This window comes from Lycorma delicatula, chromosome 2 (assembly GCF_047948215.1).
Source record: "Lycorma delicatula isolate Av1 chromosome 2, ASM4794821v1, whole genome shotgun sequence".
Lineage (NCBI taxonomy): Eukaryota > Metazoa > Arthropoda > Insecta > Hemiptera > Fulgoridae > Lycorma > Lycorma delicatula.
In genome coordinates this window covers 187,117,302-187,130,767 of record NC_134456.1, presented here as the reverse complement: position 1 = coordinate 187,130,767, position 13,466 = coordinate 187,117,302, and the positions used below count along the sequence as shown (strand labels likewise).

Sequence of the window (13,466 nt, the reverse complement as noted above, 5' to 3'; positions counted from 1 at the left end):
TTCTAGCCTCCCAATAATAATTTAATTTTTAGTCTCCTGATTGATCCACAAACACAGGACAATGTAATGGTATAATTAAGTAAAAACTGTATAATCAAGGCTATAACTGGTTTTTAAATTAATTTTTAACTTCCTACAAAATGATAATTCATGTAACCCAAATAATAACAAGTATTTATCAAAATTATATTACCTTTTATTGTTGTATTTATACCTCTCTTATATGTTATTTCTACAATTTCTGATATAACCTTTCTACTAACCTAAATCCTCGGCATGTTTTTCCTTTCTGGCAGGGTTCACTGTATGTTTGCATTCTTGGTTGCCTGAATGTTTCAACTGTTTTTATAGGTTCTACAACTGCCTTTTGCAGTGTGCATACATGTCGTCTGGAAAAAAATATTATAGTAGTAAATAATCAAAAAGAATTGTTTTAACAAAAAAATATTAAGAATACTGTTGTCATCCATTTTAAATATTGATTTGACATTTGTAATAGTTAATTTTACTTATTTTTAACTAGTCCATCACACTGACGTAACAGTAATTAAAATATACAGTTAAGAATATCCATAACTTCAGCCCACTCTTTTCTACCACTAAAGCCAGATGTCTTTCAGTTTATCTGTGACAGCTCTGTTGATCTCATTGGCGACACTCAATAGCTATCCATTCTCACTAAATGGCTTCAATGGCACGTCGCACGTTAAGACCTTATTGTAGCCCTGAAAGGGCTGTTGTTGTTGCCAAATGGCTTTGACAGCATGTTGTAATTTAAAACCTTGTGGTACCCTGAAAAGGGCTATTTGAGATTTCTGGAGTGGTGACCCTGAAAAGGGCCGTTTTTGCATTAGTTTCGAGAAGAACTGTTGAGTCTGGAAGCTGGTCACCAGCTAAGTCGACTCAATTGTAGTCGGGGAATTGTGGCTCGTTGATTGAAATCAGACCAGGCTTTCCCCTCAGTGGCAGTTGGGTCCCCACTACAGTGTGGCAGTAGTGGCCTCCAGGGCCCCACAGTGTCAGGTCAATGTCGGTCATCTTCCGCCAATGTGGAAGTCCCCAAGCAATTCCATGCTGGGCCAGTTCGCCAGCATGCGTCACCAGCATCCCATGCTGGTGAGTCCGCCAGCCAGGACGATTGAAGCCCAGCAAGCTGGAGCAGAAAGATAGTGTCAACACACAGCAGCTCCCTTGACGTGCCGGCCAGGCCTGCTGCTCCAGCGGGGATGTTGGCATCTGCTGGGAGATCCCACATGAGTCGGCTAGGGAACTTCTGTCTTCTTCCATCTTCTTGTTCTTTTTGGTCTTCTCCAGGCGGTGGTTGACAACAAATTGAAAATTCACTCTGGTGTATGCTCTTTTATTGGAGCCTGTTAGTGGTGGGACTGCAGCTTCGCTATGGTGGGAGATCTACACAATCAGCTTCATGGTGGGAGTGATGCTCATGCAAGCACGTACGTATACTGTACTCCCGCTGACATCTCCGCTATTAGCATGTTGCGTCTCCCGATCTTAACTTAGACATATATGTGGCAACACCATGTAGTAATCCACTGAGTATTAAGTATTGAGAAGTATCTTACCATTTTACTGTAGTATGGTGAAGCTTCACCTTGCTGATACGTAGATTGCATTTGTGTATTTTACAGTATGTCATCAATATGGTAGGAAATATATTCCAAGAAATAACAGAACAAGGCACCTGTACAATTACCATGGTAATTGTTTGTAATAGTGCGCAGTTTTGTATGAAATCTGATTTGATTATCAACCAACTTCATTTAACAATTATAGGATTCACAATTGATCAGGATTGATTATTTTTCCTGTTGCACGAAACCTTTCTGAAAAAACTGGTCTGACATGTCCAAACAATATTTGATAACCAATGGGAATTGTTGCATCTATAGCAATGGAATTGTAAAGTATAAGACTTTTTCCCGTATTCTTAAGCATCATACAATGATCTGGCTTTCCTTGCTTAAGTAATTACACTTTCCTCAACTTATTTATCAATTCATAAGAAAATTGTGACACAATGACTAATTCTCTGCTGGAAGATGTAAGAAAAGTTTGAAATTATAAATAAATATTAGCCCCAATGTTTTCACTGACCTCTCTGTTGCCACTTTTTTTAATTAAATGACCCACTCATAATTAGATTTTTTTTAAATACCCTATGGATCAGTGCATGTAAGGTCTGAAGGTATTGCACTAATGCTTCTTCTAACATAAAATTAATTTCTAACTTGCTTATCTTTTTTCCCCTACTTGTAAATTTTGGTATTTCATAGATAAGTAATGCAATACAATTCAATGCAATTAAATTTTTTTTTGCAATACAATGCAATATAAGATGATGTTATTTAAACATTGTGTGGCCTTTACAATAGTAATTGGAATTACTGTTGTTCAGGCCTGATGTATCCTAATACAGTTGTATTAACATAAGACCTAGCAGTAAAATAAAATAATTTTTTTTCATAACTACATTTGCAATGGAAATTTTCTTTCTCCTGATTTTTAAATACTATATTTTTAGTTCAAGCTCAAGATAAAAGTAATTGAAATCATCCCACAGCTGGGCATAGTCTAGAGTAATGACATAATAAATTATGGTTCTGTGACAGAATGGTGCAGGTAATACAGGGAAAAGTAAACTTAATATGCATGATGAGCAAGGAAGAGAGTGACATTCCACTGTGAGTAATGAACTTGTTGAAGAATATGAACATGTCTTTCATGATAAATGCCGCTTCACAATTACTGAACTTAGTGAAAAGTTTCCTCAAATTTACAAGTTCACTTTACGGAATTGTTACAAACAGATTGAGTTTTTATAAATACTGTGCACGATAGGTGCCGAAACATCTTAAATTGCCCACAAAAAGAATGGGCATGGCATTGACTTTTCTTCAGTGATACCAGAAAAATAAAACTAATTTCTTGATAGTATTGTTACTGGGGACAAGACATGGATTCGGTTCATCAATATTGAGACAAAAGAACAGTCCAAACACTGGATGTACACAATCAGCCAATAAACTCAAACCAGCCAATTCGAACAAAGAGATTGATGTCTACCGTGTGTTTGGAGAGTAAAGAAATTCTGTTGGCAGGATTTATGAAGCTAGATACAATAATAATCCCCAGATGTTTATTGTGAAACATTGATAAAGCTTAGGATGGCGAAACAGAAAAAACAAAGAGAGATGCTAACAAAGGGGGATAGTTTTTTGTGTGGCAGTAAGCAGCCTCACAATACCACTAACACTAAGGATATACTAAACAAATTTAGGTAGTAGATTTTTAACGATCCCTGATTTGGCACTGTCTGATCTCATTCTGTTCACAAAATTTAAGAATTAGTTGGCTATTCAACAATTCAAAATTTCATGGATGAACTCATAGAAAGTACAGGTATTTTGGTGGCGCTGTTCTTTGTACAGGGAATAGACAAGCTGGTGTCACAATACCTGTGCTTGAATTTTTGACGAGGACTATGCCTAGATGTAATATAAGTATGTTATGTAACTTTTATATACAATTTTTTTATTTTTATTTATTCTTATTTCTCAACTGGAGGTTAATTTTTAAGTAGTCCTGGTATAAGTTTATTAGAAACAAAAGTTTAAAAAAAGTTTGTAATAAACAGGGATTGGATACATGTATTGTTAACAATAGAGAAGATTCATTGTTGAATAATAAACAGTATGGAATCAATATACTTTTTTAGAATTCTACTTTTTTTTTATTTTATAGGTGAGGTTTTTATATGTTAGGAACATTAAACAGTTTCTTTCCTAGTTTTATTTAACGCAGAAAATATTTCTATGACAATTGAAAGTTTGTCATATCTGTTTTCAATTCGCTAGTTTTCATTTCGCCAGTTTTATCTTCCCCTGTCCTATTATAAGGGTGTGTATTATTACTTCTTATCAGTTGGCTGTCATACCCAGACCAAGAGGAGAATTAATTGATTTAGGCTAACCGTTTGCTTTCTACTTGAACTACCTAAAAAAAACTGTAGTCGGCAGTTATTTTTATTTTACAAACATAGAAAGAAATAATCTTTTTTTTAGTATATTTCTCTTTTGTCAATTTTTCTTTTATTTAAGTTTTATTTCTTTTTTCTATATTTATCTTTACTAGTGTCTTTGTATCTATTAATATTGATTATTAAAAAATCAAAACGCACATCCTGCTTTAGATTTTTATTAGTTTTTTAGGTTTATATTTACAAATTCATTTTAATAATTATTTATCTCATCCTTTGTAGTTATTAAAAGTTTTAACATAGTATAGGGTTTTAGAATGAACTAGAATAAATTTTTAAACATTTTTGCTGATAATCAATGACTTAAACCCTTAAAAGTCAGAAATGTTTTAGTACCAAATCATAAATATTGATTTTAATTTTATTTCTACAAACAATACAAATTACTTTTAATTTTTTTAATACCTTTTACTCACATCTGTTTTTATCCTTACAAAGTGGAAACATTTCATTTAGGGAACAAATAATTTAGAACATGAAAATCATGTTTAGGATCGTATGGACTCTTTTTTCCACCATCAAGTTATTGCTTTCTAATTAATCTGATTTTCTTATAAAAAATAAGAAATCTGTAATTTTTACAAACATTACAACTGTTAAAATAGCAATTCTACCATTAATTATTAAGCAGTACTAATGTTGATATTTCATCATATATCCAAATTACGTTTAATATTTTTGCTGTTTTAAAATTTTTCTCTAGAGCTCTTTTTATCTTACGTAAATTATACTGTGTTGGATATGTTTGAGTGATCAGAACACAGGATTTATTTATTTATACCAGTATTAGTAGAAAATATGATAATGAATGATTATAACTTAAAGAATAAAATATATTGTACAATTTGAAATGCCAGATGAAAGGCCTCAAAAAAAAATATATATAATAATTTAGATAGCAAAAAGAGGCCTAAGTGCAACTTAATTATAATGTTTATTATGCTTAATTTCTACTTAATATTATAAGTCTGTTATTGGCATGCTATAAATTCATTTTGATACATTTTACAATAAATTAAAAGATTAAACAAATTTTACAAAGAAATGGCAAAGGATCTTATAATCAAATAATAGTGAATTTTTTTAACATAAAAAAATGAAAAAATCCTTAAATAGCCTCAGCATAACAATGGACTACAGAACTATTTAATCATTCACAACATAATGGCTGTACACACATTTATTAGTTGTCATTTTAACTAGTTACCAAATAAGGTATAAGTGGTTTAGTATTCCTTGTAAGGAAAGAACAGAAAAAATAAATGTTCCACAACATAACCCAACATTACAGAATTACATTATTTGTTATTTTTTCTATAAATTCCTCACTAATCTTTAAGTAAAATATTTAGTCTCTTTTCTTTATATTATTCTTAATACAAAAAAGAGCCTGCCAACAAAATGTAGAAAACAAGAATCGCAGACTAAAGTATTATGAATATGTTACATTGATGGTAATATTGTTTTGTATAAAAACACTTTTCCACATTAACCTTTTATAATTTTCAGTATAAAACATAAAGAACGTGAATGACAATATTATTAACGCCTCAAGCCATCCAACTTCACTTACACTGTCCTTTCATAAGTATCATGATCCACAGACTACTCATAATACCCATAACTCCTGAAGATCAACATCAAAGTTAACATTATAAAATATTTAGCACTCACAAACAGATGTAACTCCAGTTCTATACAAAATTAAATAAAAACAAAGATAAATAGAACCAAAATGCATTACATTATTATAAACAAAGACTGCAAAAAAATAATTCACAAATTTAAAATATCTGGATATGTTGTCTTCAGAATCAAAACCAATAGTTACATTCAAACATAATCTTCAAACACAATGGGCCTGGAATATATAAAATTAACTGTTCTGCTGCAAAAGTTCTACGCTGTATATATAGCTTTAAACAAAGATGTAATGAACTCTTGAAAGCCCTCTGCAGTAAAATAATATCAAAAACTGCCACCCATCCCGTAGATAAAAATCTTAAATCCACCAATATTGACCATAACAACCTTCATGTTTTAAGCATACACAAAAAATGACAACATATTTGAAGATGATAAAATAAACAAACACACCAGGTATACTTAACTAACAAATTCCACATACCTTTCAATCACATTCTAAGCACCTGTCTAATAATTAAATTAAAAAAACTGCCAGCATAGTATCAGTTGATGCCAATGTAAGGACCAGTATAAATAGGTCACTAAAAATAGCCAGAAAAATGACTGAAAGTGTTTTGAAGTAAGTTATTGAATACTTTTTTTTTATAAAATTTGGTTTATTTTTTTTATTTATTAAAAATGTTTATATTTTTAAATATTATACATACCATGAAGAATGGATAGTTATATTGCTTTAGAGTCCACACAATAAAGAAACTTTATATCAATTACTTAAAAGGATCACTCCAAACTATGAGAAAATTTTGTTAGAGCAACATCATAAAATATAAAATTAATAAACAAAAAAATGACAAATGAATGTAATTCATACTGCATAAAAATAACAGTAATTAAATGAAATAGCAATAGTTTAATTCTGCATCATTTTCACTTTTTCATCTCCTATTTATTTTTATTAATCAAATTTGTAATTCCTGAAATCATATTAATTATTCATTAATAAATTAAATTGCTCTTTTGTTTTGACAACTGATTAGTTTTAATAATTCCATCCACATCAGACGTACGATTGTGAACACTTTTACAATTGCCTGCTCTGTTTATTAACATCGTAGATAGATAGCCTCAAGGTTGGCTAGTAATCATTCGTACACGTTCATTTAGTGAACGGATCATATTTAATAGATACACTGAAAACAGTAAAGTATATATTAATATTTTATTATCGAAAACTAATCTTTAAAATTTAGCCAATTATTTTTTTCACCTAGTATAACACAAGTAGGTAGAATTTAAGCGTGGGAATAACGTGCTTGTTAAATTGCCACCACAGAAGGCGTAATGAAATACGAAGGCGGAAGATGTCTACGAAGTGAAATGCTTGTTAATTCGTTGTTTATTATAATAAGAAATAAATAAATAATAAGCAAGATATTATTAACTACAATCTGTTCATCTGTTTACGAATAAAATAATGTAAGTAGGTACGCATTAAATTCAAAGTTTCTTAAAAAAAAAAAATAATTATCATACCGACAAACCATCAAAATTTTAAAAAAGAAACCTTAGGCAAAATAATTTTGAAAAATATGCGCAAAATTTGTTAATATATTGCGTGACCGACATCAGTTAGCGATGGAATTCTCTGGGTTATACAGAGTTAAGCAAGTCGGTGAAAAAGTTCATAAAACTCTTGGTACCGAAAATGGACCACCATGTAAGCAATTATACACATTCTAAAAAAAAATTATACTCTTTTAAAATAAACGAGATTATTTTTCGACCTACTATCATAAAATAAGAACGAAAATTTAATAAATATTGCGATCAGATATTACCGCATTTATATTTCTTTCATAAGTTCTAAATTATCTATACATTTAGGCCTCTACCATTGTAATTATCTACAGCTATGGAACAACGTGAAATATAGACCTGAAAAATGGCTTCCACCTAGTGGCAATATTTTTCATTTATTTATTTAATAATAGGTTGCATTGAAAAGTAAGATAAATTTGCTTACGCTATCGTAAAGTATTATTATTCTAACGGATAAATACTATTAGCCACCCATACATTCACAAAATATGTTTAATGAAAAACTAATTTTTTTTAGTGCAAAATAATACTAAGACAAATTGAACGGAATAAGAATCAGAAAATAGATTAAATTTTTAATATTAAACTTTAACTTAATAAAAATGTTTATTACCTGATATTTTTATTAGTTAAATTTCACTTCGTGTTTATAAGAATAAATCTTACTAAATGTAATAGAAGTATTTAGAATTTACACGTCTACGTAAATAGTGAATAAACTAACAGCCAAAAATAACTCGTAATGTGTATTGAAACAAATCTAAACGTTTTAAAATTGTTTTTAAGCAGTTTATTTTCCTTTATTTTTTTATTTATACTTTTTTCCTCAATTAGAACAAGGAGAATTATTTTTTAACCATCTTATATTCAATTGTTTAGTTATAAACAATTGATTTCAACAAAAATATATTCAAATCATTTTTAGAGAAAAGAACGCATTTTAAAAGCAGATTTATACATTTTTCTCGTCTTTGTTTAAAAAAAGTATAGCCTTTTCTCACCATTTTCAAAACTAGTGATATTATTAGATATATTATTAGAGAAAAAAATTAAAATAAGTTCTAACGCATTAAATAAAATTAAATAATTTTTTGTTTCTAAATAAAATTTCTAAGCCCCTCGAAAACTGTTTCTCCGTTGAAAAGATATACGTTTCAATGAACAGTACGCTAAAACACAAAAGTAAGATAAGATCTTTTTTTAAGATTAGTTAATTTTTATTTAAAAATATAAAAACTGTAATTAAATATAATCTTATAACATTATATCATTATATCTCATACTTAAATATATATATGCATATACATATAATTAAATCCAACAATTTACAGTATAATAAAAATGTGATCCACTTACCCTGAATGAAATCTGGTATAAGGTTCTCCATAAATTCCACAAAGGAAAAGAATAATTACAAATATCTCTTGCATTCTAAAAATTTAATAAATAACATTTATGAAAAAAATATATAAATAGATTATTTTCACTTACAATATGAAAGGAAAGAAAAATAAAAATTTATTTACCTGAGAAAAACGTCCTTATCCTAATCACATAGAAAGAATTATAAATTTTAACTTTAATAAATCAAGATAAAACAACCAAAACTCCTCCATAGTACTATTTATAAAACCTTAATTAATTAACCTATTAAGGTTAAAAGTTTATTGATTAGAAGTAAATGAGTTTTTTTTATAAAAATTGAAAATATAATTAACCACTTTCAAAATCTTAAAAAGCAAGTGGATTTTATTTTTTAATTACTCATTGAATCGATCGGATTTTTTCTATTTCGTAAGGTACCGTGTTCGTTACATTTGATACGGTTTCATAAATTCCATATGTTATGATAATATGACAACTGTATTTAAGATGGATGTTATTTTGTAATAATTTTTAATAAGTTATTTAAATAACATTTTGTTAAAATTAAAGACAATTTTATTTTTTAGGTGCACTTCTTTTAAGATTAAATATCACTTGAAGAAATGTTTAATTTTTTTTATAGTCATATTTTAATTATTTAATCCAACTTAGCTGACAAATTTATATTTTTTAAGAAGTAATAAAAAAAAAGGAAATTTACCAGTGATTTATAACTAGAATCGCCCACGTAATTTTGTGTACTTATCAAACATAGGAAATTGGTCGACAGTTGACTAAAAGAAGAAAAGGACAAGTAAAAACTAAATAGATTGTCAGCAACAATTTATCATTCAGTCACTAAAATTTATTAAAATAATTAATTAATTGTTTCAAATTGAATTAAAAATATGTTTCTTATTATTATTATAAGAATATTTAATCACTGTCAAACTTAGATTCATTTTTATTATAGTCGTTAATTTATGCAATTTACTAACCTATGTTCATCTTATATATATATACTAGCTCTACCTGCCACGCTTCGCTGTGGCACATTGTGGTTGCATGGATGAGAAATGAGAAACAAAACAAAGCATACGTTTCATAAAAGTTTAATTTTGCAATACTTGTGGATATACAATATTATTTGTTTTTCTGCTGGCTTGCCGACTCGGGAACACGCAACATACAGTTTCCCATGTGAGATGCAATCCGCATCTAAATCTAAACTACACAATTCTAAAGATTGACCTTGAGCTATATTGTTTGTGATTGCAAATGCCAATCGAATTGGGAATTGCAATCTTTTAAATTAAAATGGTGTATCGGTCGGGATAATGGGTATTCGAGGAATGAGGACATCTTCACCTTTGAAAGGCCCCGTTAAAATCGTTGCTTTCACTACGTTATTCGTCAATTTCTTAACTGCATGTCGCATGCCGTTGCAGAGTTTTGGCTGATTAATATTCCGCAACAGGATAATTGTCATTTTTTATCGAACCGTTGCTAGAATCAATCTAGGAATCTTTTCCCAGTTCCTCCTGGCGCATCCAAAAAGAAGGTCCCCCCAACTCCGTCATTTATCATTTGCATTATGCGATCATAAATGCCTTTCTGTTCACGCGTTAATTTGGGAATGTTTGATTGGACATATGACTGAAGATCACCAATGTTGTAACTCTATTCACGGCGTAAATCCACATCAAATGAAGCAATCGCAGCTCGGGTGGGTGCTGGCATTCCCAATTGACTAAGAACTTTATTTGCAATAGCTAAGGACTTGTCTTCAATATTTATCAATGCTTCGTTGTAAATGCCTTCTGTAAATTCCATGGTCATATTGGTATTTTCTAGGCGTACTCTATGCAAAATATTCTCAGCCATATGCGATCGATATCTTTCCCATAACTCTGTAGGAGATGAAGGGAAGCAAGCGGTCAATATAACTGCGAATAATGCGCGAATTTGGTTTGGATGTGCAGTGTTGCACGCGTCATTAATACATATATCCCACTGTTGGTCGTTTTCTAATAAATTCAGAGCTTGGTGAAAGGCGCAGCTCAATCACGACACGATCACACAAAAGTACCTCGATTAAAGTGAATATTTAATTCAGATTGTATAATAATCTGAATCAGATGCAAGTGGATAGGTTTTTTTTTTTGTTAATAAACAATGTAATTGGGAACAGGTATTGCTTCACATGTGACTACGGTTGTCGTTAGCTAGTATGGCGAGTGTTCCCCTCGCTTCCGGCAGATGGCGCGGTCACTGGTACACACCTGACCGTTAAAAAACTGTTTTCTCGCGGTCGCGGGTATGTGACTGATGCGAAAAATAGATAAAAACAATCTTTGATGCGGGTTATATATCGTTATAAAATTTGAGCTCAATCGGTGCAGAACATTTTGAGTTTTTGAAGCGTACACAAACGAACTTAACATTTTTATATATAAAGATTTGTGGGCTGCGAAAAAAAGCCCTTAAGTCGTGCGAAAAAACACATCATTTTAAATGCTTACAAAAGCAGAGTAATGCTTACAAATTACAGAATAATCAAACGACGTTGATTTCAGATGTTAATAAACTGCTAACGTAAGTAGAAGTTGTGCTGCTTCAGTGAACAACGTGATTCTCGAGTATAAATCTACTAATGAATTACCAAAAAAAAAAACCCCCGCAGGTCAATTGAGAAAAAGTTGAGATTTTGATAAAAACGCGATTCTTAAAAAATTACACGAATTTGAATTATTTAGAAATAGTTTAGCGGTGTATTATGTCCTTTGGAAGAGAATGCGGTTATTGTCTTCGACAACACTTCTTATCATTAAACGAAAAGAATTCCAGCCGTGTTATAGAAAAACAATGATATCAAAATGTGATTTAGTTTAAAAGGAATAATTTTTGAAGAGGTTTAAGTTAATGTTCAATCATTGCAAAGGGTTTCGCGTATTAAAAGTAATTATAGTCCGTATAAAATTGGTTTGACATACAACGCCATATTGGTAAGTCGTGTTTTTATTCGGCTCCTAACGAATATGTTTGCCGGCCTCCATGGCGCGAGTGGTAACGTCTCGGACTTTAATCCGGTGGTTCCAAGTTGGAATCCCGGTCAGGCATGGCATTTTCATACGCTATAAATCATTCATATCATCACCAACTGCGTTTGTCCTTCTTGGTGGCTTTTCTTTTTGTTTTGGCGTTTTTTTTATTTTATTTTAATAAAATAGAGATGTTTTAGCTGTTAAATATGATTCAAAGAAATTTGGTCGTTGTGTTTGACAGCGGCCATCTTGCAGTGATCTGATTGGTTTTCCTTTGTTTACATTTTCAAATGAAAAATGTACAAATTAAAAATAGATAGATAGATTTATTAAAAATACATGAAAATAATCTTTGATGCGGGTTATATATCGTGCTAAAATTTGAGCTCAATCGGTGCAGAACATTTTGAGTTTTTGAAGCCGTACACAAACGAACTTAACATTTTTATATATATATAGATAGGTTATAAATGTAACATAATAAGCAAATTGAACAACTCATCAACTAATTTTTATTCAATATATAAACTGATAAAAAATCAAAAAATAAAAAATTTCATTGTATCTCTAGTTCCGACTAATTAACAATTTTTACGGGTACTTAATGGAGCTCCATAACACTGTAATACAACTCCATAATATTGCTAATATACACATTACATACATTAATAATATATTACAGTTAATAACATTGTAATATAGCTCCATAACATTGTACCGTAACGTAACACTAGAAATCAAAGAAAGAAGATTACAGATAATCGAGGGTTCAAAAAATAAGCAGCAGTCAATCAGGACTGAACTTAATGAGATAAGTTTTAACACAAAATTTAACTGATTCATATGTATACGAATATAGTAAAGAAAGTTAAAATATTCAAATTGATCAATTTGCTCTTTGATTCAATTTTTTTACATTAAATTTTAGAAATAGAAAGCTATCTCAATTTATATCGATACTAGTGGACCCGACAAACGTTGTCCTGACGCGGCATTATTCTGTAATAAATTCACAACACATAAATATAAGAAACTTATTTAAGTTAAAATTAGTAGGAATGTGTTCGAAATTTCATTAAAATGACTATTAGTATGATATTATCAGTTTGTGATTGTTGTATTATTGTAATGGGTTTATTGAGTGATTATGTGTAGTATGGGTAATATTTATTTTCACTAAATATTGAGATGTCCGATGAAAATTGAATTAAAAAATCGAAACGTTGAAAAATTAATAATTAGTGTAATTAATAAATTTTCATCCACATTACTGCTAATTTTCACTTAACATCATTCTAAAAAAGTACCTCCTACATATTTTTTTTAATTTAATAATTTTGATGTTTCATAACCATGTAACAGTTTAATTAATCAATTAATAAAAAACGTAAAGCACTGTAAAAAAGCAACGTAGTTAAAATTTTAGTAGAAATTTTTATCATTTTTCTCATTCTTTATTTTAACGTCTATTTTACCAAATTTTAGATAATTGTAAATAAAAATAATTTTAGAAAACTTTTTATAAAATTAATCAGCTAAAACATGATAAATTCATTTTTTTAAATATACTTTAAACTATAATTGTTATAAGTAACTTATATTTTAATTTTATAAATGTTATAATTTATTTTACAAACTTACATTTTTATTTTCAAAGTTCCGTTCAATACTTCATAAGTTGCATAGAATCAAATGAAAACTAACAATTTAAATTTGTAGGTTAAGTTGATTGTTATTGAATGCAAGTGTATACA

The 13,466-nt window shown here is 29.7% G+C and overlaps 1 protein-coding gene across 1 annotated transcript in view; it reads right to left on the bottom strand.

The window, feature by feature from the left end:
• The window catches only part of LOC142320336 (epidermal growth factor-like protein 8), a 41,936-nt gene that overhangs the window by 19,950 nt on the left and 8,520 nt on the right, over positions 1–13,466 (bottom strand). The window contains exons 2-3 of the mRNA XM_075358042.1: positions 8,660–8,734; positions 264–389 (exon numbers count right to left, since the gene is read on the bottom strand). Coding sequence (XP_075214157.1) covers positions 264–389; positions 8,660–8,733 — 200 coding nt within the window. The 5' untranslated portion in view covers position 8,734. The remainder of the gene's footprint in view (positions 1–263; positions 390–8,659; positions 8,735–13,466) is intronic.